This window comes from Terrapene carolina, unplaced genomic scaffold, assembly GCF_002925995.2.
Source record: "Terrapene carolina triunguis isolate 2854851 unplaced genomic scaffold, T_m_triunguis-2.0 Scaffold62, whole genome shotgun sequence".
NCBI classification, from domain to species: Eukaryota; Metazoa; Chordata; order Testudines; family Emydidae; genus Terrapene; species Terrapene triunguis.
The window spans coordinates 55,014,518-55,042,037 of NW_020664413.1; the positions used below are offsets into that span (position 1 = coordinate 55,014,518).

General features: G+C 42.3%; 1 protein-coding gene across 1 annotated transcript in view; it reads right to left on the reverse strand.

Moving 5' to 3' along the window:
* The window catches only part of SATB2 (SATB homeobox 2), a 156,220-nt gene that overhangs the window by 32,425 nt on the left and 96,275 nt on the right, over positions 1 to 27,520 (reverse strand). Inside the window, exons 8-9 of the mRNA XM_024206990.2 lie at positions 13,694 to 13,906; positions 9,165 to 9,320 (exon numbers count right to left, since the gene is read on the reverse strand). Coding sequence (XP_024062758.1) covers positions 9,165 to 9,320; positions 13,694 to 13,906 — 369 coding nt within the window. The remainder of the gene's footprint in view (positions 1 to 9,164; positions 9,321 to 13,693; positions 13,907 to 27,520) is intronic.

Here is a 27,520-nt window from a genome sequence, read left to right on the forward strand (position 1 = left end):
TGAAAGTTGGCTCAGTTCACACCTGCAGGCAGATGTCTCCTACTTAGCACTGAGGATACGATTTCTTTCTTGTGCCTGCGCAAGAGAAGATGCAATGCAAATGATGGAGTATATGAAAATAACGCCGAGGATGCTGTCAACGCGGCTTACTGACTCTTGTCAAAATATTTTACCTCGTAGCTTTATAACCTAATCATTTCCAAGCTACAACTCGGCAGTTAGACACCATTTTGACAGGCACCTTAAAATACCTAAAAGATAGACAGCTAGATCAATCTTAAATGCAGAGAACAGGAAGTAGCCCAGGTTGCATATTTCCAAGCTGTAACCAAAGAAAACTTAATAGGCAGGTTCATTAAAGGCCCATACAGTCCTTCCTAAAAAAGGAAAGATTTTTATATAACAACTTGTAAGCCAGTGATGACTCCTAATGTGCATTATAAAACCCCCATATAATATCATAAGTGTTGTTTGTCTAACTCTCCACTGTGTCTTCTGCCTTCACCCCCCCCCCCCCAAAAGGAAGATTTGATTATCTCCGCTGCATCAGCCAAGACAGCAACACCAGCTGTTCTCATTGTGCAGCCTCTTCCTCACGGCCTACATGTTAATAACCTGATCATTCCATTTTCTCCTTCAACTGCCGGCTGCAGCACAGCGAAGAGACAAAAACCCAGGCCCATCTGCAGCAGCTGTAGGCACTGAACTGTGAAGCCACTGGGGATTTATAAACTAATCTGTAACACAACACTGCCTTGTTTTTACAAGTGAGAGGCCACATTTGTGCAGACCTGATCTTTTCTTGCAATAAACTGGGGGGGGGGGGGGGAGAGATGAAAACAAGATCTCTAATCATTTGCTTTAAAAATATATATATATATATATTTAAAGTATTTTACTTGGTATTTAGCTAAGCTCAGAGTCAGGTGACAGCTGAATTTCTAATACAGTTCCCCTCCATCCAAAATAACACCCAAAACTTTGTGTCTTAAAAAAGAAAAAAAATCTTCCAGATCCACAGTATTTTCTCAGGGGTTTCTTTGTACAAAGGAAACAATTTTTGAAATGGAAAATAAACCATCTGTGGAAAAAATAAGCTCCTATTTCTCCATCCTTTTTACTGATCTGAATAAGTCTCCAACTGGACTCTTTCAAATGTTTCAAGCAGGTATGTTTAACATCTCCCGAGGGATGCTGTAGCATGAAGACCAATCATTAAACAGAAAATAAAAACAAAAAACCTACATCTGTTAAAAGACAGAGTTCTGAGAGATACAGACCTTAAGGACGAGAACACCTGCTGTTCTGATGGAGGCAGGAGTTGCATTGTGGGAAGCCCCAATTTGAAATGAGACAGGTGACAGCTGAGTGGTACCATCGCCACGGATGAAACTTGGAATGTCTAGCACAACATTCATTGCTGCATTTTGATTTATAGGCACCGTTATAATCTGCGCTCATTACATCACTTAGAACAATGCTACAGGCCTCATTATGGACTGCGTGCTCTCTGCCATTAGTCTTTAAGAAGTATAGGGCTCAATTTGCTCAGCAACATGCAAGGTCCTGACCTTGGAGCTATTAGGGAGAGGATTAGACTGCAGTGTGACCATGTGTGCAGACATGAGCAAACCAAATTAATTTCTGGCAAAGGGAGGCACCAGGCAAAGACCCTGTCCTTAGGACACCTGAGAACTTCTCAATTCCCCAATGGAGATACGCTAATGGCGTGTTTAAGGGAGCCCAGTTTGGAAGGTAAAGCACATTCATGGTATTTAGAGGAATATTAATCCAGTTTCCCACAAAGTATTTGCTTGGCTGATCAGATTAAGGGATGTAGCCTTCAACAGCACCCCCCCACCACAGCAGGCCCCAAGAAATCTGTGATACTTCACAGCCTCAGACATATTGCACCATGTGTACCCAGCTGCTACAATAATTAGCTTATGAATGTATCAGCTGGTTCTGTGATTTTTATAAATAATAACTAACCTACAGAGCAGAAAGATTTTCATGAGCCTAATATTAGCAAGAAATTGCAAGGTGCTCCTAACTCTGAATTGTCATTGTGCTAAATGCCCTGTTTACATTCATGTTTTATACTACTGGATTTCCCTCTGATGCCATATATAAATATTTATTTTGCATCAGCAATGGCAATTTATTTGTGTCAGCATTCTTCACAACAGTCATTATTTCTTTCCCCCTCCCCTTCACCCTCTATTGCATTTGTACACTTATCTACATCAAAACTATTCTTTCACCCGCTCTTCTTCTATCCCTCTATCTATTTATTCAAGCATTCATTCACTCGCCTATCTATTTGGGATTATCTATCCATCTACAGGATCTGTTATTAGGTAGTAGCATGGCTAATATATCAGAAAACACTAAGCCATTACCTCACACACACACACATACACACACTCTCACCCCTTTATAATTGCAAGTAAACCCTCTCTCGGTAAAGATGAGGAGTCTGCACTGGGGTTTTGGATTTCTTTCATTTGAACAATCTTAGCGTGCCATCCAAGGAAGTTTTGCAGTACCAGGCAAAAAGAAAAAAAAAAAAGTGTAAATGTCAAATAAAACAGTGACAGATGACAGTATTCTCTATTGAATAGCACCGTTTCTTCGTGCATGTTCAATGAGAACTCATGAATTATTAATAAACAAATCTCCTTTTTCTGTTAAAAATTTCAAATTGGGCGTTTGGTGGGTTTCGTTGTTGTTTTGGGGGGGTTTGTGGTGGTTGTGTAGTTCTGTGTATGTTACATGGAGCTTTCCGGGAGAATTATTTTCATTTAAGAAATGCTGATACAGGCATTCACAGAGATACAGCAGTTCATGGTGATTTTCATCTGTGGTTTGATTTATTGGGGGGGGGGGGACAAAAGATTAGAAAAACCAAAAGGGAGATTCTACCCTGTCCTCATTTACCTAACTCACCCAGAATGTCTGAGCTACTTTTCAGTGTGCTTACAAGTGAAGCCAGCTTAAACGAACCTACTGAGAGACTGAAAAATTACATACTCTTCACAGAGATTTCTCATCCCCGAGCTCCTGATGCTGCTGCCCATGCACATGTTGAGTGGTGCTCTACTAGGCAAGCAGACCCATTGATTTCAACGGTGTTACCAAGAGAGTTTGCTACTAGTCAAGGTGAATAAGGATGGCAGAATCTGGCCTTTAATGTCTACTTCTGAAGTTCTTAAACAGGGCAATGACTTCCATTAAAAATAAGAGGAGGAAAAACACCACAATTAAAGGATGCTCTTGGCTCTATGTTCAGGCACACCTAGTACTTGGGGTTACCAGGGAATTCTGCTAATAACTTTCTTACTTTCACCCCAAAACCTGAACTTGCATTTAGAGCTCTGCCCAATTTATCTTATTAAAAGGAAGTGTAGAGAAGAGCTGTTCTCTATTTTTGCTGTTGTTCCAATCAGAAAGGATGAACATTTTCTAGGCATTTTATTAGATAAAACAAATAATATCATACTAATGTCCTATTTTTACTCTCTCTCTCCTAATCAAATACATTTCCCATAGCAAAACAAAAAAAAAACTGCAGGAGGCCAGCCTTTCCTACTGTGTTTTTATGCTGTTAAAGGAACAGCCCACTTGCTACACTAAAGCATTTAGGCTTGGTGCACTCGGAATCCCCTCGAGGGATGGGTTAGTTGGTTCAACAAATGTAAGCCCTATTCACTGTCACTTAACATTGATCCCTTTTTAGCAGTTTGACCCTTTTACTTTTGTAATACTTAACATAGCATGGGGGAGGGAGGAGGAGGTTAAGCAAAATGGAAGCCAGGGGTATCAGAGGCAGATAAGACTAGGTTTAAAAAGCTTTAAGAGGATGCACACAAAGACCCCCATGTTCTATGCAGGCGGAGCCCCACTTGTAGTCAATATAAGAGCTAAGAAAACTTAGGTGAAAAGTCCAGACTTAGACATATTGGTCTTGAAGCCAGTGGCTACATTCATAGAAGTACGTCTGCTGATGTCCACAATAGAAACAGGCAGCCGGCTGCCCAGCGTAACTTATTTAGACACAGCATAGATGCATGCACAGGATACGGACATGCTTTCAGCACTGATAAGGCCTTACTGCAGGCATGTAATTAAACTGATTCTGTGCGTGTGTTCAGTTTTAAAAAAAAAAATAATTTTAGAATTTTCTACACTGACATTTTCCAGGGATTCCTGTGCATGCATGAGTAGGCAAATGAAGAGTTTTTAGTGAGAGTGATTCAAGATTCCTCTCAAAATAAATGTAAAAGGCCATTTCCTCACCCACATCATCAGTGCAGAAAATGTCAACATATGTGACAAAAAAAAGCAACATTTGATGTATGTCTTGAAAGATTTTTTTTTTTTAAGTTACGCTATTAGCCACAGAAAGATCACTTTCTAAAGGGAATCGCATGAAGTCCCTGGATCAAACTTTCAGAAGCGCAGAAAGCATTCTTCTCTTCTTGGCTGGGAGTCTTCTGCAGTGCGAAATGAGCCAGATAATATTCAGCTCTTGTTCCTTAGTCGCCAAACTCTCTTTCCATGAATCCAATAAGTGTCTATTAAAATAAATAAACCCCCTAATGATTCGAGATAACCTAATCAAGAAAGCTGAAATGGATAAAAGACTAACTAGAATGGAGAGTTCTGTCATGGGCTTCAATGAATTCTTGATGAGGAGGTCAACTGAACCTTAAAAGCTTTACACAGCGCATTTTGTTACAGTTCAAGGTTAATCATTTTATACCTTGAATTTACTAACGAAAACTGATCAGTATTTTTCCTTCTTCCAAAATTTCAGACGAAACACTAAACCATTGGCTTTATATAGTAACTTCAAATCCTGGCATATTCCTAGATTAATAGAAATGAAGTTTTTTGCAGTTCCTGGTACTATATTCCTGAATAAAAGGGACATTGAAAGATTCTGTGTGTTTAGGTTCCCAGAGTTCAAAAGAGCACAACACCGAGGATATCTCCTGTAGGAGAGTAAGGCTAGTCAGTGGTTAAGACAATGGACTGGAACTCATATGATTTGGGTTCCCAACTTTATCAGAGATTTTTTGAGTGACTTTGGGCAAATCAGTTAATCTGTGCACCTCAGTTGTAATATCAGGATAATATTTCCCTACCTCACAGAGTTGTTGTGAGGATAAATTCATTACGTCTGTGAGGTACTCAGTTACTATGTGTAATGGGGACCATATAAATGTCTAAACAGATTGTAGAGAAGATTGTAGGGAAGACACTGGTGTCTAAGGGCTTGTCTATACTTAGGGCTAAATTGGCACTGCTGCGATTGACGCAGCAGTGTAGATTTAGCAGGTCTAGTGAAGACCTCCTAAGTCGATGGAAGAGCACTCTCCCATCGATGTCTGTACACCACCTCCCTGAGAGCATCTCCCATCGACACTGTGCGGTGTAGACACCGCTGTAAGTCAATCTAAGTTACAGTAACTGAGGTAGTGTAACTTAGGTCCACTTACAGCTTTAGTGTAGACCAGCCCTAAAGGTACACAGAGAATTTAAGATCACTGGTTCAGGGGCTTATCTTTTTATGTTTGCCATGTGACCTTAGGGTACTGTAAAAGAGTAATACCAAACAAATGGGTGTGCATCAGACACAGATTCATAAGCACCATAAAGGTTCTCTGGAACTACAGTGATGGGGACTATATATATATGGTATTGTGTGTATGTATATATATATATATATATGTATACACACACACACACAAAATGTAGTAATTTCCTTGCATTTCGTCTCAACGTCACTAGCATAGTTTTTTGTACTTAATTTGCCTGGGTTTTATTTATGTTTTTAAAACAGTGTAAGAATATAAACATATCGGGCCTGATTCTGCTCTTAGCTACACTGGTGTAAGTCAGAGATGCTCAGCTTCGTTACTCCTGATTTACACACGTGTGAGTGAAAGCAGGTACTGGCCTCTCATACGTCAGAAAATCAGGCCATAAATGCCGGTATTTAAATGGCAAAGGATCAAACTTTAGATAAAAATATACACATAACGAACATAAATGGTTGTTAAGTAGAAAGTCTGAGATTAATGGTCTCAGAACAGAGATCATTACAGGGGTTAAATCCCTTAAAGAAGACTATCACCACATTATCTTCGCACCTTTCCCTTTTTGAAGCCCCCGGGCCTTTCACTTACCCTGATTTCCAAACTCCTAAGAACCCTCACTCCTCTAGCTGCTAAACCTAATCTGCAAAGGGATTTAAGAACAGAGATGGATGGGTATTAAATTATAGGCCAATTAATTCCACCAGTGGATAATCCCAATTACAGTAGCCACTTTCATTGGGTACCAACTCTTCCTCCAGGAAGAGGGCAAAAGAAATGGGTCCCGCTGGCTCTTGGCTGTGTGAGAGGCAGCTCAACATTAAGGATTTTTTTTTAAATGTCAGAACATCCTTGTCTGATACTTGCTGTCAGTTAACACTGTGAAGATCTCACAGTCATAGGTATTGCTGTTGAAAGAACAAGAGCAACTGCCTTACTAGCAAACTGGACTGATCCCAGTGGTCAGAGTTGGGGAAGAGGGAAAACAACAGGGGAAGTTTATGCAACACTACAAAGCAAGCCTGATCTGGGGAGAACAGCAAAGGAATGAACCTTGGAGAAGAGTGCAATCAGACTCTCCTTTAATACTCTCTCTCTCTCTCTCTCTCTCTCTTTCTTCTCTCTTTCAAACATTATTCCCCCCGCAAATATAGGGATTTTCCAGAGCACTGTGAGCGGCATTACTCCCATGGAAACCAATGGTAACACTCACAGTCATTCAACGAGAGCAGAGTTAGGCTACACAGAGTGAAATTCATTGCTAGTTCTTAAATGAACCAAATGTAAGGTTATGTGCTGAGAGTCCCACAGTGCGTGAGGGGAGAGGGGAGGGAACGTCCCACACAAATGAACCAATAATTTGCTTTCCTTTTTTTCCTAATCCCTCAAAATCAGGCCAACTTGTGTTCAATGTCACCCCCACAGCAGGCGCTGACATCACATAAGCTGGGAGATCTTACTGGAGCACACAGCTAGTCTATGGGTGTGGTCAGTAAAGGGTCTTCAGGAAAAGAGGAGGTGCAGCATACTTCTATTTCAGGGACAATCACTTATTTGTCCCCAGCACTCAGTGCCCCGCATAAGCCAGTTCCACACTCCAGCAGCATGTCATGGTAGCTAGGACCTCTCAGCATGGTGAATGCTGGAGCACTACAGGGAATCAACAATGCTGCCTTGGCAGGGCTGTGAAACAAAACAAACATCAGCTCAGAATCCCTTCTGAACTGGCTGCTGTGGGGGACGAACAACACAACCTTACATTTAGTTCACTCCAGACAAGAGCATTCATGGGTCCTCTTTTCAACCTTCTGCTTCACGCTTTCAAACTTTGCGTCTTTTTTTTTTTCATTTTCAAGTGGGACAGGAATGGGCTTATTTTTATTTCAGGAGAATGGCTGGTGTTCAGTTCTGCCAGGGGAGGGCTCAGTTGCTGTTCACTTTAAGCATTTGAACTGGCACAGACTGACGCTGGTGAGCCACCCGAATTATTTTTGGGTGGTTCGGTGCCTCTATTTCAAGATTCCTCTCGGTAAAATGACAGGAAGTTTGCAGACAATTTTGAGCCAAACCTCAGAGAGACTGGCTTTCAGTCTGTGCTAAAAACTCCTTATTAAAAACTGGCCTGTCCGGACTGTGTGTGTAACTTTGATATTTGCATGAATCAAAGAATAAGGGGCACGTTTGCAAAATCAATTGTGCAGTTTTTATATTTACTGCACGTTTACCACATATGTCATTTATTACACAGTGGAAAACCGTTAAATGCACAGTAGTTGTGCCAAGTGGCATTATGCTTTTAACAGCTTTATTCGTTTAACAGCTCCAGTTCTCATTATATTTTGCCATGTGGTATATGAGATTTTTATGCATTTAACAGTTTAAAAGGGTTCCATGGTATTTTCCTTTTATGTATTTCATATTGTGCCTGTGTGTGTGTTGGGTTTTTGGGGGGATTGTGCGCTGTAACCCAAGCACCTCCACATAAGAGGGAAATAACAATTAAGAAGGGAAAGAGAAAATGAAGAAAGGGGAAAGGAATCAGTCTATGCCAGGATATAAATACGTATAAGAGTAAGGCTCTTAGAACGGTATCGATGGCTTTTAATGCCTTGTTTAGATGCCTTTCAACATTTTCATCAGATTTATTTTACTTCGGTTTGAATAGTATTGTTTCCTTGCCTGAAGGAAAGGAAAATTATATAGATATATATTACTAGCAGAGAGAGTGTACATGAGTAACCCCCCCCTCCCCCGCCTCCACACACACACAAACACACACAGGTTGGTACCATCTCATAACAAAACTGCCCCTTTCACACAGACTTAAACACATCCTTCTTAATGGTCACCAACATACTCACTGTCCGCCCTAGGCCAAACTCTGTCCCCCACTGTCTCCATAAAACTGTTCTGGCGGACTTTTTTTTTCTTTTTTCGGAAACAGTTGGATAAAATTTCCATTTAATTGATTCCTGAAAGAATTTTAGCCCCACTTTGAGTTCCCTAGTATGTATTTTTTGCATCCAAGGTGAGAGCTAGTCCAAGTGAACTAAGTGTTAGTCCTTCTCCCCCAACCCCTCCTTGTACAATGGCAAGGATGGACAGTGAATTATTTAAAAGGCAATACTGTACACAATATATACTGCATATAAAACAAAAAATATCTGCCTCAGCTGCGGTTTCCCATTGGTTTCCCAGAGTTAAGCAATTAAGAAAAATAAAGAATTTATCTCCCAAATGAGGCAGAATTTTGGAGGGTCCTTGTTCCACTACCAGAAATTTTAGGTTACATACCACAGTTGGGAGGGAGGTGTATGCATCGGAGTGAGAGGGCCCCAATATGTACAAAACCAAAACCAACTACATGGGATCATGAGCTGGTCCCTTTTCCATCCTATTTTAAAAGGAAAAGGAAACCAGACGGGAGGCAAGAGAGGAAACATGACAGGTTCCCCAGAGATTATTATTATTGCAGGAACAGATGTATTTTTATTGGTGGGAGGGAGGAGGAGAAGGGTCTAATCCCAGCCCCAGAATTTGCTCTTTTAAAAAACCACTCACCTGACTTTTATTGGCAGCCACTTTGGCAAACAGGGCCTGAGACACCTTGGCCCTTTTCATCTCCTGTTGGATCTCGTCATAAATGGCAGCTGTGATGTTGACGTTGGCGCCGTCCACCTTAATGGGGAGGTCTGTTGTCGGTGTTGAGGTTTTGGCCTACCAAGAGACCATGAAAATAATAATTAAAAAAGTGCTGCTTTCAGCCCAGCCATCTGTGCAGAAATTATCAAAGGATTTCAGTCAGCTGATGCCAAACTGCATTAGCTACAGAGGGACACTTCCTGTCCATTATTCTAATCAGGTTAATTGTGATTGGAAATAATTGCAATGCATTCCTATAGGACGTGCAGGGCCCTGTCAACCCTCTCTCTCTCAGCATGTTTATTGAACAGCTCAAAGACGGGATAGGTAGCTGGGGCTCTAAGCTGCAAGCAGACAATGAAGTTCATTCTGCTGGCCTGCAAATGCAGCATATATATGGGGCAATGCCTTTTTCTTTTTTGTTGTTCTAAAAATGGCATACCTTGGAGGAAGAGCCAATTCTCCCAGAAAAAATGAGTAAATGGGTAGAGGTCTCTAAATAATAAATTATTACTCAATTTAATGCACTCCCTCAAGTCTCCCTCATTCTTTATTAAAGCTATACGTATGTCATTTGAGTATGTATGGTTTCCCATCATTATCATCATTATGCTAGCCAGACAGTCACCTAATTTCACCTAGGAAATCAGTGGAAATGAAAAAAAAAATCATTTAATAAAGCCAGGCTTTGGCATGCCTTTGATGTGCCGCCCTCATTCTCCTTAACTCATATTGCGATTTTGTGTATTCTAGTGCACTCCTTTTAATTGAATGATTTCCCATCAGCTTCTGTGACAAATGAAGGACAATAACGGAGGATGCCAGCCCTTCCCCAGGCTGAGCGAACCCTAAAAGGTTTGTACCAATGCAATCCACTAGGCTGCGGCAAGATTTTTATTTTAACCTCCTCAGCAGCACTAAAACTTTACTGACGAGTAACAGACCGAGAGCGATGACATGCCCTTCCACTGGTGCTTTTACAGTAGGACACTCAGTAATCTGTGTCAGCAGCATCAGCTCCTCAGAATGCCAGATTTCATTCATTTTCCAGAGGCTAAATAGCAGAGCTATTAGAGCTGATCTAAACTAGGCCTTAACTCTGAAACAGCTCACCCTGGAATCCCTGCACCAGAGAGGAAGAGCCCTTAACGAAAGGATGAACGTCACAAGTATAAATTGTCTGTTTGCAACTGAGGTGCAAAGAGCTTGAGAAATAAATGAGCCCAAGTGGCAAAGCTCACAGCACATTCTAAACCCTTGTAAACCTTTGCAGCTGGTCCCTGCCTTTATACCTGCAATTGCCCGGAGTTTGGGGGTAGTTATGACAGGGTTTTGATTCAGGCTCATTTCTAGTGTCAATTGTTAGCTGGACACAACTGCCCAAATGTCTGTATGTTAACAGAAAGGTTACCTAGGCCAATCAGAACATTCTGAGCTCCCTCCCTTCTCTTCCTCCTAGCTCTTCCCACCCCAAATCCTTTCCTCACCATGGAAATCTTCATTGAAGGCCCCATCCAAAGCCTACTGAACTCAAAGATTTAAAGACACCCACTAGTTCCAATGGACTTCTTTCGATGACACCTTAAATCTTGAGGATGTTAGGTGCCTAACTTTCGACCCCCAGGTTTGAAAACTGTCTTGATGCTAATGTGAAGTTGGCCATTATTGGAATCTCTCAATGCAAATAATAAGCAAAGGAAGAGGATAAATGGGCAGCAACAATGTAAGAGCTCTTAAGTCCTGTCAGTTACTGCTGCATCCCTTACTCCTTTGTAAAACAGACTGGAGAGAGCTGGCCAAATGTACGCAACAACCTTTTAAACTCTCAGAATTTGTTTTTAAAGCACTCAGATCCTTTTGCTGAGTTAATCTGGTACTCCGCTCCTCACGTTGGTCCTGAACAATACCGGAACATACCAAGGAAACACCCCAGGTGGGGATTTCATCACCAGTGCAGAATTACAGACGGGTGGTTAACTCCCCATCCCCGTTATATCAACCCCCCACTGTCCTTATTCCATATTAATAGTAGCTGACGATACCCTCTCGTTTAACCCTCCACACTGAAAAATCATTCCCAGAACTACTGTCTCAGGAGACTGGTATCTATGGAAACGATGTTTCAAAATGCCATTAAATCAACTTCTCTAGCACTGTAGCATAATTCCTAGAAGGACGGTACAATTCCTCCCATCTCGCTACCTTTGCTATGTCCAAGGCCCCTGTTCTTGCTATTTAGAACATCTCGGCTGGGAAGCTGCACTTGCGGGAATCACTGAACAGGAGATCAAGAGGCTACTGGCCTCACCCAGGCTAATACAATGTATATGGGAAGCAAAGTAAAATGTGCTGCCTACGGGCTGGTCAGCAGCCTTGTTTTCAGGGGTGCCCCAGGTCTTCCCAGCAGTGCCGATAGCATGCCTTGCCATTGGCGAGTGCTGAAGTGGGATTTCACTGGTGCCCAGACACTGTGGGGTGAGGAGCTGCTCCCGGCGTGCTCAGGAAAAGACAAGCACTGAGGGCACCACGCTCTATGTATCACTGTTGCTCATCAATAAAACAAATATGTTAAAAAAAAAAAAAAAAAACTGCTGCCTCATTCAAGTCAAAAAGTAAAGTGAGCCTGGGGGGCCTCTGACTCGCCTTAGGCCTGAGGAAGAGCTCTGTGCAAGTTCAACAGCTCCTCTCTCCCCCACAGAAGTGGGTCCAAGAGATATTACCTCCCCCGCCTTGTCTCTTTAAACTTTTATAATCAGATTTGCTAACAATGCTGAGCTCTTAAATGGGAAGGTGTTACCCATTATCCTCGTTTTACAGACGGGGGAAAGGAGGCAAAGAGGTGAAGTGGCTTTGCCAGCAGGTTGGGGGCAGAGACATGATCAGAACCCTGGTTTTCCAACTCCCACGATCCACTGAACTGCACCGAAACCTACCCCCAGAGCCAGAGTGCCTCGTATGTAACTCTAGTTGTGGAATTTATCCTACTTGAACATTTGTGTGAATGAGCAAATCCTTTACTACAATAATTAATGCAGAAACACGTGTGGTTATGATGTTTTAAAGTATCAGATAGAACAGTTGTCTTGACAAATCCTTACTTTCATGAAATGGAAACTGGGAAGATAATAGTTAATTAGGCCAACGACCTGGGTTTGCAACACAAAATTCATTTTCAAATTTGTGTGAGTAGAGTATGCTAGAAAATTACCTGCAATTAACCATTCCTTTACGTAATGTGTAGGTATAAAGTGTATTAAAATGCCAGGATGTATTTGAATGACCTCAATTGTTTTTACAGAAACAAAATCCTGTCTTTATAACTAATCAGTCTGTGCTACGCTACTGCCAATAACAAGATTGAGAGCTACAGATCTCAGATATGAAAAGTATCCAGTAATAAGATTAGACGCACAGATAACGTGTACACAGAACGACAACTCAGATGCTTTACAGACTTCAAAATACTACAGTTACTAAAGCAGGATGATGATACATGCCCATTCACTAGTCAAGTTTTGAATCAAGTTAAATGCTGGAACTGAGCTGGCTTAGCTCTGCGGTGAGGAATTTCAAATTAAAGCTATGCAAATGTTGTGATGACAAAGGGAATTTGCTGTCATCACAATCTCCTTCTAAGCACACACCCTTTTTCAGAAGCCTGAATGTTTGTGAGATTATTTTCAGTCAGGGAGCAGGGGAAAATACACTGCAGTCTGTGTGCCCACGTTCTCTTTTTCTAGTGGCAGATGAGCATCTTATATAGGGAGTTAGGGAAGTGGGTGGTAAAACAGCAGCGATCAAAGCGTACAGAAATCTGAAGCTACGTCAATCAGACAATAGTTGGTGGCAAATAGCAAGCAGTGATCTTCCGTTTCAACACTCCACCCACCTGACATCTCCATACTTGTAAGTGATTACAAATGTAAACCTCTAAAATAAGGACTCTGATGAGGCAGACTACTGAGCAAACTTATTTCTATGAGATTCTCATTCACTGGGAGCCATGTACTATATCAGCCACACACTCTTATTCACTGAAAATCACACATGAACCCAGGTCCAACTCTTCTCTCTGCCCTGCCCACTGAAATAGACACTAACAATGTAGGACATAAGTTAGAAACATGGCTCTTTCTATAATCCATCATGTAGTAGCTATATAGTGGACATACACCATTAATCTGTATACACAGCACATGTATCCTCTCTCGTGTACTAAAATACCTCTTTGTATTTATGCCATGGGTCATAGCTAACGTTGTTACAGTGCCTTGCTGACAGCCAATAAACACCTCTTACCAGCAACTCCAAAACCCTACAGAAGAAATTTCCAAGACACATCTAGGTGCAGGGAACAACAGACAGGAAAATACTGAGAAACCCCCTCTCCAAGATATGTGCAGGATCTCAAGCCAAAGAAAAACAGTTAAAGAGGGGTTGCGCCTTACCTGGGGGGTTCTGGAAGAACTCGGACTGCTGGCTGCCGAAGACACCATGCTCACATTGGGGTTCATACTTCTCTCTCTCTCGTCCTGATATATACGATCCCGCTCTGTGTCAGGCAGGTTGAGGAAATTCTGCATTGCCCTCAAGTTTACCAGGAGGGATTGGGAAGCTGTCCTAGGGTCTTCTTCTTTACGCAGGATCTCGGACAGCAATCCCTGGTTCAAAAAATTAAAAAAAAAAAAGCCAAGTCATGTGTTGATTTTTTTTTTTTAATTTGTTTGGTGTAACCATGCGGGTTGCAATGCTGAGAACCTACATCAGTTTCTTAAGGGTTCTCCAGAAGGGACGCTTGAAGGAAAGTGTTTGTCTTCTGGGCGCTCTGGTTTATTTTGGGAATGTCCTATTCTAATGCTCTAATAACAATCTGAGCACAGAGATGCTGGATAGAAAGGTAGATGCCTGGGCAGAACGGCAAAACTGCAATTACCACCAGGTGCCTCCTGAAAATATTTTAGGAACGGTTAGATCTTTCCCTCTCCCTGCTTGAAGCTGGGAACACTTGGCAGTCCTGTTCATCTTTAGAAATCTGCCAAGTTTGGTAAATTTAGTTCCGACATTTAAACAGCACAGGAGGTTTATTAAAAAAAAAAAAAAAAACCAGCATTTGGCTGGGTTTTGATGTTACAGTCCATTCACTTCAGTCTGGACAATTTTTTCTCATAGGAGAGAATGCAGCAAATATGAAAGCTTTAGAAACGATCTCCAGGGTCTGGTTACCTTAACCCTTTATTTGCTGCATCATTTAAAACATCATGGACTTCACAATGCCGACATTAATTAATGAATAACATTCCTCCAGTGTTTACAGTTTCATGCCAGCAGGTAGCCAGTATAGCAGAGGTCCCTCAATTCAGAAGGATTTAGGGACAAAAACATGTTATTTAATAAGGCCCTAAAATCAACAAGAGCACTTAAGCCCATGCATAACTGTAGGCACTACCTTGAAGTCAATATCACTATGCACAGACCTAAGTGCTTTGCAGGATCAGGGCCTAAGACAAAAGGCAATTTATTAGATCATACAGGATGTACCACTGTCCTCTACAGGGCCATATTATATCTGCCACCAGCTTATTGATGTGGGTTTCACTTCCACAAGGTAATACTATGGTAACTTCCTTCAATGTCTGTGTTCAAGTTTATTCACGTACAAGCAAGAAGCAGAGAAGGATTAGACTCGCAGGGAGAAGAGGTATAATTCAGTACTGGGCAAGCCAGTCAAGAGGCTCAGAGTTGGAGATTTCAAAGTATTAAAAAGGCTGCTCTGTCCCACAAGATTCATACACTCTGCCCACCTAGCAGTCTATCAAACTGAAGCATTGCTCCCAGAAATACTGCAGAGAGAAAAAGCTTTACTGCTGGGAATTCCATTCCATAGCTAATGAAGCTTACCTACAGCCATCACCGTTAAAGGGTCAATATTTACCAACCAGATACTGGGGGAAACTGGAGTACCTCAGAAAAACAACTGTGTGGAAACCGTTGTCAAAAATATACCTCACTGTTACTTTACAGTCACGGCCCAGTGAAATCACATTACAGTTACAGTCAATCTTACTTCAGTGCTCTTGTCATGCAGCCACATACTAGAAAACCTGAAGTATTTACTCTTGGCTTATTTTCTCCCCTCACATCAAATAGTCCCCAATACCCTTGTTGGACATTTCCAAGACAGTTGACCAGTGACCAAAAGCCAATATTTTCCAGTGTTTATTGGCCTTATTCACTACACTTATTGACAAAACCAACAGTCTAGAAAAAAAACACCCCTATGTCTGCTTACATCTGCTCACACGCTGCCAGAACATACACAGAAGAGGTATGCTTGAACCATGATCTGTTATGGCAGAAACCGCAAAACTGTTGTCCACAGACCACTGGTGGTCCCCAAAGAGCTGACTGGTCAATGTCTCTCCTTAAAAGAAGCTAAAAATACATTTTCCTAATATTACTTTAGTATGTAAGCCACTGTGGTAGCTGCCACAGAAGTGCAACGGCATTGCAAATGGGAGAGGATTGGGGCCGTGTGATGAAAGTGGAAGATGGTTTGTGAGGCAACTGGTCTGTTGAGATGAGATCCACACTATGGAAAAATTCAAAGACCCTTTGGCGTTATGGTAATGGCTCTTGCTTCGGTTACCCACTGAAATCATTGACAGTATCATGTATCGTGTAGTTGGTATAGCTCTAACAATTTATTAGAGACCGTACAGTTTGGGGACATTTCAAAATGCTTTTCAAGTTTTCCAGACTAACAAGCCCAGGGAGAGATTAACTGAAAGAGGGGTGGATGTCGTAGAGGTCTAAACTGTGAGGTTTGACCTCAGCCCTTTGCCATTCCAAGGTAGATATATCCAGTACCTGCAGTTTTCCTTTAGAGTCAATGGAAAACTCTCCAAATTGGATAAAAAAATTAATAACCAATGTTACAAGTTCCCTAACTCTTGATTCTCTGGCTGTTTTGAGGATATACCAGAAACAAATTTAAAAAAAAAACACCCCAGCTTCCAAAATAGTGTGTGATTTGGGGATTTTTCCTTATGCTCCCCTTTCTTCTCCTCCCCAGCACCAAGCTGATTTGAAAAAGAAACTTGTGAGCAACGGGAATGTACTCTAAGACAAGGGTTCTCAACCTTTTTCTTCCTGAGCCCCCCACCCCCAACATGCTATAAAAACTCCACAGCGCACGTGTACCACCACAACTGGTTTTCTGCATATAAAAGCCAGGACAGGCATTGGGGGGTAGCAAGCAGGGCAATTGCCCAGGGCCTCGTGCCACAGGGGGCCCCGTGAAGCTAATTGCTCAGGTTTTGGCTTCAGGCCCATGTGGCGGGGTTTGGCTTTCTATCCTGGGCCCCAGAAAGTCTAAGGCCAGCCCTGCTTCGCGGACCCCCTGAAACTCCCAAGGGGCCCCGGACCTAGGGTGACCAGACAACAAATGTGAAAAATCGGGACAGGTGGTGGGGGGTAATAGGAGCCCATATAAGAAAAAGACCCAAAAATCAGGACTGTCCCTATAAAATCGGGACATCTGGTCACCCTACCCGGACCCCTGGTTGAAAACCACTGCTCTAAGACAGATTGCACTGCTTCCTCCTTCCCACTCCCTCCCCGACCCCCAGCATGTCTGAATTTATGGTATAATTGTAAAAAATGAAGATCGGACACATACACAAAAGTGCACCAGCAATTCCTTACAAGTGCAGTCACTGACTCCATACTTAATCAGGTATTTGCATGTACAAGTGGCTCTGCCAGTGCCCAAACTTTGGAATGCATATTTCCAGACTTGTGCAAGCAATCGAGGTAACTGCACACCAAATGACACAGCTCCAACTTTGAGGAGTTGAGCTCTCTTTATTTACTCTGATTCCCAGTCACATTTGTGCAGGTGGGAAATCTGGCTGTACAAATGTTATATTGAGGCTCAGTCCGTCTGGAAAGATGAGGGTGGACGTTTGGTAGCCTTATGAGCTATGTGAATAGCAGGATAGATAATGAGAAATGACTAACTCAGAGGGAAAAATCCCATTTCCTTCTAAGATTGAAGAGAACGCTGTGATGCAGTGCACCAGTAAACAATGCCAGATAGATCGCAAAGTGACAGAAAAGACAATACAATAAAATATCTTGAGAGCAATAACATTTACATTAATATAATTCTGAGCTACCAGAGTATACGCAAAGTAACCAGCAAGCAACATTATAAAAAATAAAGTGATACTAAATAATCTGTTCAGCCTTTTTGTCACCTGCAAAAAATTAGGCTTTCAGTATGCAAAACATCTTCCTTCCAGAAAAACAAATGATCGTGATTTCACTTAATTGTAATTTAATGAGGCATAATTTATTTTTTAAAATGATATACACCAGGTGTGTGGTGAGGAAAGCAGCCCAGCCAGACAAACCCTAGTGTTTCTATTTTTGAGAAAAGCCTAAAGCTAGCCAAAGACTGTTTTCATTTCTGCAAATTATGTTTCTGCTAGAGGGGGCTAAGGAGGGAAACCCACAGCATTCATACATTTGTTATAAAATTCCGATGGCTAAATTAGCTCATTCCAACATACATACATTTCCCATATAAAAAAAATACACACACACACACACTTGGCAATTTGCAGAGTAACTAGCTATGCAAACTTAAAGGGACACTCCAAGGCCTGTCTAGTCTATCTAAACTGAACTTACATGAATAAACGGATATTCTTCCATCAAACAGAATCCTTAAGATACTTTTTAAAAGTGGGTATTTTGACAGGAATTGTGCTTCTTTTTCCACCATAATGCTGATTGGTTTAAAACCATCTCAAGTGATGAGCGATTAAAACAGATGTAACAGTAAATTGAGGCCCTGCTCATAAACACCATTGTACACATTCTCGGAGACCAGGTATCATACATGTGCACAGCTTGGCTTACATTTGGGGCTTATACCAGGCGCTGTATTTTATTTTTTAATTACACACTGTGTCAATAACGGACTATAAAAAACAAACACAGAGGTAGAAAAAGCAGCATATTTCCAATCAAAATATAAAACTTTGCAAGTATTTAAGTCTAGAATAATTTTGTCAGTGTCTTTTTATGCTAGTTAAGAATTAGTTCACACAACTTTACTACTGGCGTCAAAAAACGAGACAGTAAATATGTTGCACAAGTCCTATGGAGCCTTGTTTGCGATTTTATTTTAGTTTGGTTTTGCTACCGACAGAATCTCCACACTGAACAACCGGAACCGCAAAAGGAAGTCCTGTAATCAACTGTGGACAAGCAATTGGCAAACTGCTGTTCAGCTCCTAAGAGAGGATGTCCATGGTAGAGGCAAGAGGTGCTCCCCACCTCAGGGGATTGGGCCCATGTGAACCAGGGTGGTACTGGAAAGGGTGGTGATTTAGGTTTGCCTGGCTCAGTCAATAGAGGCTGACTGTAACCTCTAATTGCCAGGCGACCTATGGACTTAATCCAATGCTGAAGTGAATAGGAATCTTTCTGCAGTCTTCCCAATGGACTTTGGATCAGGACCTGTAACTGATAAAGGACCCAATGGAAAGAATGATTCTATTGTCACTGGCAGGGAAAAAAACAATAGTTTTTTTAAGCAAAGCATTTCAAAAGCAGTTTGTGTTGAAGGTGGAAATTAAATTGCTGTGTGGGCCAAATCAATGCATAGGGCCACAGGAGCAAACAGAATAGTCTAATGCTAAAAGGTTCAAACAAGGCTCAGGACAACCAAAGCCTCTCCCTTTTGCACCACAGCCTGTGTGGAGTTGAATAGTGTGGGCAAAACATGAACAAATCCCCAACCTGTTTTTTTGAGACAGGGTTTTCACGCTACTTTTTCTTTTTTGTGCACCTCTGCCCTTTCTCGCTTTGGACAAGAGCAACATGGAAAGTGCTGAAATAACGGAGGGTATGTCTACACAGCAAAGAAAAACCTGCGGCTAGCCAGTGCCAGCTGACTCAAGCTCACGAGGCTCGGCCTGTGGGACTGCTTCATTGCCGTGTAGACTTCCAGGCTCGGGCTGGAGCTTGGGCTTGACAACCTGGTGGGATGGGAGGGTCCCAGAGCTTGGGCTCCAGCCCGAGCCAGAAAATCTATACAGCAATGAAACACCCCAGCAGCCAGAGCCCTGCAACCCCAAGTCGGCTGGCAAGGAGCCAGGCGAGAGTGGCTAGTTGCTGTGTAGACATACCCTAAAAGACTTGCTGTCATGGCATTTCAAGCCCAGTCAGAACCATGTAATACACCTCTACCCCGATATAACGCTGTCCTCGGGAGCCAAAAAATCTTACTGCGTTATAGGTGAAACAGCGTTATATCGAACTTGCTTTGATCCACCGGAGTGTGCAGCCCCGCCCTCCCGGAGCGCTGCTTTACCGTGTTATATCCAAATTCGTGTTATATCGGGTTGCGTTATATCGGGGTAGAGGTGTACCTGGAAATCTCATGAGAAAGCCAGCTCCACTTCCCAGCAGGTCTGGATAAGATTCAGATAAGTATCAGAAGCTTTGGTGCTTATTCAAATTCAGCCTCTGAACCTCACGGATTAGCGACGGTGACACCTCCACACTTGGGGGGAGAAGAGTCTTCACACAGGAGGGCAGGCACTGAGACACGCCACTCCCATTTTTATGAATGAGAACTCTGAACTCATCCCTAGTGGGTGATACTGAAACTTTACCCCCATGGTATCCAGCAGTGAAATCTAATTTTACCATACTAAAATGACCGATTTTAGATATAAACTATTACTACCTGTAATCAAAAGATAGAAAAGGAATGTTGTAAGGTGCACTGTCCTTCTGTAACCTCTCATAAGTCATTTTTATCAGCCCTCAGGCTTATAAAGGAATTTCACATTCTGTATACTTCATGTCAAGACAAGACTTTGCCATGACATTTCTCCAATGGCAACACTTATATTATTGGCAGCTGTGCCGAACAGACCATTAACAAGGGTGTTATATGAATGGGATACTTTGAATGGTTTTTAAAAGACCATTCCTAGCCTACAAGCATCCAACAAATGACAAAAATATCTGTGCAATAGTGTGTATGGATTATCAGGATTCTGAGGACCTAAGGCCATTTTCATTATTTTCCTTTTTTTGGCATCTCTGTACCCTGGCAATTTTTCCAGTTCAATTTTGCAGATCAAAGAAGTTTGGATAGCCAATGGAAGTTTTGAGCACTTCTGAAAACCAAGCAGCACAAAGGTTCATCCATTCATAGCTGAGAATATGCAATGTTACATTTATACCCTGCCACTTGAACAATTCTTCTAACTTCCAATGGGACAAATTCTGATCTCACACTGTTGTAAATCCAAATGAACTGAATCCATTGCTGCAAAGAAGTTACTCTGGATTTATACCAATATAACTGAGAGCAGTTGGCCCCTGACCTACCAGAGCAGTGGAATACATCCCATCAGCTCCTCATTTTTTTTAATCTTGATTCCCAGATTCACTACCTATAGTCCTGATACAAGCCTGATTCTTAAAACTCATTTAACTAATGCTATAAATACATACATCTCGAGAGATATCTGCTTAGGCACGAAGCGACGGCATTTAGTCCGATTTGAATAAAACACATTCAGGGTGCAACAATGTCAATTTGATTTTTATTATTAAAAATGAAATGTTTAAATTCTCAAGAAAATGGTGTTATTGCATTAGTTTAATAAAGCCTCTTTTTTATTATGGTATCTCTTTTTATTAGGGAAGACAGTGTGTGCATGTGGATCTGCATGTTGGAGCTGGGGGAAAAGGAGGCAGGAAAAAAAGAGAGAATACCTGCAAATGCTGTGCCATTTATATGACATGCAAGAAAAAAACCCAGAAAGGGAGCACGACATACAGCACACGCTTTGTATATCTCGGCATTTGTTTCCAAGGATCAGAAATCCTGCGTATCAGCTGAGTAGCCAGGAGCAGCCTTCTGCAGAACACATTCTGAAAGCCTGACTCACACACTACTTAAGATCTTTTCATCCAGCCTATTGAATACAATTAAGTTAATTGAAACTGAAATTTTGGGTACTGCAAAACTCACTGTTGGAACAAATATCCCATGTACCAAAAATCTGCAATTTATTAATTTAAGCATTTCCCTTACAGACTGCCTTCTTTCCTGTGCGTATAACAAAACGCCGCTTGTGCCACATTACACACAAGACTAAAACAAGCAGGCAGCATGAAAAGGTTTCAGGCAATGAGAGAGAGTTTTCTTCGCAAACAAACAAAAACAGGCCCTTCCTAATTGAAAGTCTATGTAGAATGGTGTAGACACCACAGGGATGAGTATGGTATGAACGTCTAAACAGATAGCAGTCAGAGGATTAAATGCTGCTAGTCTTCCTCCCACTTAAGTCAAGGTGAAGACACTCACAAGAGGAAGCGGACAGGATTTGGCTCACAGTCAGATATACACGGAAGTTATTTTGACAAAACGTATTTCAAACCAGAGAGCCCAATTCTGCTGCCATTTAAGTCAATGGGAATTTTGCCAATTCAGTCCAATGAGAACAGAATTGGACCCATACTGATGCTATTTTTTCCTTTCAAAGCTCTTCAATATAAATGGAGATTTAGTATAACTGGAACTTTCTTACCTAATGCACCCACCACTGTAGTATCTCAGCTCCTCAGAGACAGGAATAATATACCTTCCTGACCCCTGTGAGGTAGCTTCATTTTCCAGATAGGAAAACAAGGCAGAGAGATTGGGACTCGCCCAAGGTCACACAAGGAGTCTGTTGCAGAGCCAGGAACTGACCCCGGGTCTCTGAGTCTCAACCCAATGCCTTAATCACTTTCCACTCTGCACAACGCAATGCACTGAAACTACCTGGGACTTTTCCTTTTATTTCATTCCAAATGGAGTTTCATTACACCCAAGTTCAATGAAATGGAATTCCACTCCCTCTATACTCTAGATCCCTTTTGCCCAAAACTATCTTCAGGCAACAGCCAATCAGCTACTAGCAGAGCTAGGCAAGTCAAATCTTCAAACTAGAAAGCTGATTATTCCCATTCACAGCTAAAGAGTTTTAAAAAGAAACAAGAGGCGAGGTTGTTCTTTGGGAAGAGAGTCATAAGTGGTCTCTTCAGCACTGAAGATGTTTGCCTTTTTTTTTTTTTTTTTGCCAGCTCTCTTTGTATCTGGCACCATGACTGTTTCATTCAAAAAGCCTCAGGTTCACTGATATTCCCAGTTTCTGCGGGTGTTCAGTAAAACAAGCACTGGCCACTCGCCCCAAAATTTTACTAGCTTTGGCTACTGTGTCAAAACATTGGCAAAAAAGATGTCTTTTTTAAAAGAAAAAAAGACTCAAAACAGAATACATTTGTTTGGTCTATAGGCTTTTCAGTCCATCGGGGGTCCCTTGAGCAAAGAGAACAACAGTTTACTAGTCTACTAATTGAGTCTGCTGGATCCTGTAATATGGAGCTGATCTTTTGTTTACAGCACCGGCAGCTTTCCTGGTTGGAACTCCAGTTTCTCCATCATGCCTTTGCTGCACAAAAAGGGACATTAAAGAAGGGGGATGGATTGTGTTTATTCTGCTTATGCTGACCATAGAGACCTCAGTTCTGGAGTCAAGCTGCCTGTTGGTCATCTGGGGCTCCCTCGCCAGTGAAGTTCTAACCATTGGGAATCACTGCAGCAAAACTGAAATTGTCAGGAAACTTTCCAGAGAATGAAAGGATAACTCATTCATCCAAAAGTGTCTTTTAAAAGGATCTCCCTCTCACAATTGTTACCTTCTGTGCCGGTACGTTTCTAAATGCATTATCAGTCTTCAGCCTGATAAACCAGGTTCTGGCAAAACATTTTGATTGAGATTTGAATACCAAGTTTGCAGAAACTTCAGACTGAGTGAATCTGCATGAATTTGCAATGGGGGCGAAGGAAGAAGGTGCAAGGAACTCCCTGCCCTAAAGAGAGCCAGAATCTAAGCGTGCTCCTTACACACAAGGTATGAGGTCATAGCACCACCAGTGGGGCTACACATCTCCAAGGGAGAGTGGCTGGCCATGGCTCAGCCTCGCCTTCCACAACAGCTGGCAACCTCCGGCCAGCCCTGAAGGGAGCTCATTCACCTGTTTTAGGGCACATCTCCACCTGACAGCTATTTCAGATAAAGGTAGGATGTAAATTTGAAGTGGCATAAATCTTCTGGAATAACTCCTTGTAGATAGCCTTATTCCAGAATAAGAATGCCTTTGTCTGGGGTTTCTATAGTGCCTATCATCATCCTTTCTAAGTCTTTGCTCTCCCAGCGCATTCCGAGGGGCATTCTGCCCTTCTCTGTCTTATGCCGAAAGCCTTTTAAAGCCTCTTGTTCACCTTTCACCCTTTAGAAGGCTATGGCTTTAAAAACACACACATACAAACACACCCCACAGCTCCAACTATGTGCATGAGTGGCATCTGCCCCACATTTAACAACTTCATTCATGGCAGCAGCTTAACCCAGTGCCATTTGAACCCAGGTCTCCAAGAAGTAAAGAAATGGTGGATTTGCACCATTTATCAACCCTTCCTTGTTTATTTTCCAAAGGATTTTCATGGTTGTAAATAAACACCAAAATCTGAAATACTGAAGTCTTTTAAAACAAGCAAGGAAAAAATGCAAGAGCTACCACGAATGCCTATTTTTATATCAACTTTCTACTTACAGTTTGGTTTAATGTAAACATGCTTATTCATATGCTTTCCCTATTTTAAAATACAGATATTTGGGATGCCTGCATAGCTAGGGGTTGGTGATGGGACACTGAGAGCCTTTCGCCCTTTGGGCACTGATTTGAATGAATTAGTATGTACCACATACACAGCTTTTAAGATGTAAAGCACTATAGGCCAGACTGGAACATGTGACTCATAGCAGTAGTCCCACTGAAGTCCCCAAGACCACTCCTGTGAACAACAGGTAGTGAAGACAGTGTCTGCACATTCCTAACTTCCAGGCCTCTGGGCCAGCTAGCCAAGAAGACAGCAGTGCTCTGAAAGGGAACTCAGGCCAGGGATTCCAGGGAGCTGAGTAGAAGGATGATTATTCCTCACTGAGCTAACCTGTAGCCCTGCCTCTACCAGGCCTGGCAGAATAGCAATACAAGGAACAGTACTGCCTTTACCTAGTGGGGATAGCCACACTAAGCAGAATGCTATCTATTTAGATACACAGAGGGGCCCCCTTGCTGTAGTATCCAAGCAACTAACAAACTGTACTTCACACCCACCTGGTGAGGTAGAGCAGTCCTATTATCCCCATTTTACAGATGGAAAACTTGAGTCACAGAGAGACTAAGTGACCTACCCAGGATGTCTATAGCACAGCCAGGAACTGAACTCATGTCTCCTGAATCACAGTCCAGTGACTTAACAGTAAGAATACCTTTTCTCCACAGCCTAGATCCTCCCTCCACTTATCCTGTGTGGCCCCTTGGGCATGTGAATATTTTGCTGAGGGGATAGGAGGTGGGGGGTAGGAGGCGAGGGGAAGGTAGCTAAGTGCAGAAGTATAGGGGCCCGTTGTGGTTTCTCATCTCTGTGCGCACCTGAAACTTCCAGCCATGCTAATATGAGTTATTGCATATAGACCCCAAGGTCTGCAAGCTAAAACAAAGTCATATTATGTACCCACAGTCCTTTGTTAAAATGAATCTCTCAGGGTACGTTTATATTGCAAAGGGAGCCCTGCGGCAGCGAGACTTGTGCTATGGGGCTAAATATTGCAGTGTAGATGTTCTCATTTGGGCTGGAGCCTAGGCTCTGAGACTCCCCCCCCCCCCCCCAGGTTTCAGAGCTGGAGCTCCAGCCCAAGCAGGAACATCTGCACTGCTATTTTTAGCACTGTAGCACAAGCCTGAATCAGTTGACCCAGGCTCTAAGATTTGCTGCTGCAGGGTAGTTTTTTGCAGCATAGACACACCCTCAACTTTAGTGTGGATATTGAACGATAAGATCTCAGCACGGTCCACACCTGTAGTTATGAATAGGGCCCTACCAAATTCACGGTCCAGTTTGGTCAATTTCATGGCCATAGGATTTTAAAAATCATAAATTTCATTATTTCAGCTATTTAAATTTGAAATTTCCTGGTGTTGTAATTGTAGGGAGTTCTGACTCAAAAAGGAGTTGGGGGGGGTCACAAGGTTATTGTAGGGGGGGTTGCAGTGCTGCTACCCTTACTTCTGTGCAGCTGCTAGCAGCAGCGCTGTCTTCAGAGCTGGGCAGCTGGAGAGCAGCAGCAGCTGGCTGGGAGTCCAGTTCTGAAGGCAGAGCCACCGCCAGCAGCAGCGCAGAAGTAAGGATGGCATGGCATGGTATTGCCACCCTTACTTCTCTGCTGCTGCCCTCAGAGCTGGGCCCTCAGTCAGCAGCCGCCACTCTCCAGCCACCCAGCTCTGAAGGCAGCGCAGAAGTGAGGGTGGCAATACCATAACCCCCCTAAAATAACCTTGAGACCTCCCTGCAACTCCCTTTTGGGTCAGGACCTCCAATTTGAGAAACACTGGTCTCCCCTCTGAAATCTGTGTAGTATAGGGTAAAAGCACACAAAAGACCGAATTTTACAGGGGAAGACCAGATGTCACGGTCCATGACGCATTTTTCATGGCCGTGAATTTGGTAGGGCCCTAGTTATGAACTACAATACCAACAGCATTCTCAGAGGAGACTACAGCTGTGTACATCCTTGGGGGAGTGGGGGGGGGGGAATCTCTTCCCAATGTTCACCCAGAGCTCCCATCACAGCTAACTGGTTCTGAGGTAAAAAGGGCTTTGAAAAACACTGTTTTGTGCACAACCAAATTAAGTATTTTGAAGCGCATGCAGGAACTCCCGACTTGCTGGAATTCCAGACTATAATTAAAACTAGTAATAATTATTATTTTCTCTCTGTGGGCCTCAGAACACCATCCTGGTTCTAGTGCGTACTCGATAATGAGCCTCAGAATGATATAATAAGGTGTGTTCAAACTACTACTGTGATTCAATAAAGATAAAACAAAAGAATACACAATAATTAGCCCAAGGAATTAACCAGAAATCGGAGCAAGTTACACTTTCTGAGGGTATCTGATGCACGTTGTTTCAGAATAAACTTGCTAAATACACTAATTTCAGATCTTTCAATCCAATTAAAAATTATTCCCCTCACGAGCAACGTAGAATGAACAAATTGCTGCTGCTAAATACTCACTGCAGATTTCTTATCCACAGCATGGATAACTTTTGCTTATTCTGCACGTCGTCACATGCAAAACTTTCACCGACCTCAGTGGGTGTTCTGGACGCTCAGCAAGATGCAGAATTTGCAGTAAAGATCTGTGGTGCGGGGCTGCAGAGGAGTGTTCTGCCTGGTACGCAGATTATAACATAGCCAGAGGCTTAAGCAAATATTGCTGTCTCAAACAAGCTGCGAACTTTAAAGTTTTAGGAGAAGCCTCAGAAGTTACTTGAATCACGTGACTTTACCTCTGACTTCCTTTTCTCACCTTCTCCCTCCCACACACACATACGTGTCAGGCATTTGTTCCAATGGATTTAGCCTAGTTTGGATCAAAGCTTCCTCTACTTCATTTAACAGATTTGCTCAGATGGAAGGTCTCAGGGGAGAAATAATGTTAGTAAGAGGGGTTTTTCAGCATCTGAGTATGTAGGTCATTGGACTTTAAAATAAATTGGAGAATAGTTTATCTATTAAACAAGCTTCACCGTACATATTTTATGAAGCTATCCTTAATTGTAGGTTAATGTACAGCACATAACCACCCTGTAGAAAGATTACACACTGGGCCATGATTTGGTGATTAATGCAGTTATTAGCTAGTTGGTACAAGGATTTTACTGCACATAGAAAAATTGCTACAACAAACCTTTAGTTTTTAAGGTCAAGGGTCCTTGTAAAATGTAACAAATCTGAACACTTCACTATCTGACCTGCCAGTGGACTGGATCTGCTCTGCCTTAGCACACAAGCCTTGGGAGGTGCAGTGGGGGGCAGTGTGACAGGGGGTGAGGACCCAGCCTCTGTCTTATTTTCTTTTTGTGATGTTTTTTGAGCCTTTGAGAATGTCCATGGATATGTCTTGTGCACCACTAGTGAGTCTGCTCATATCTGAACCCCTCTCCTTCCTTTTCACCTGGTGGCTGAGTATTACTCGAGACATTGGTCTCTGGCCAATGGGAAAATAAAAGGACAGAGCTAAGAAGATTTGATTTAGAATCAAAAGCAAAGGACAGAGAGGCATCA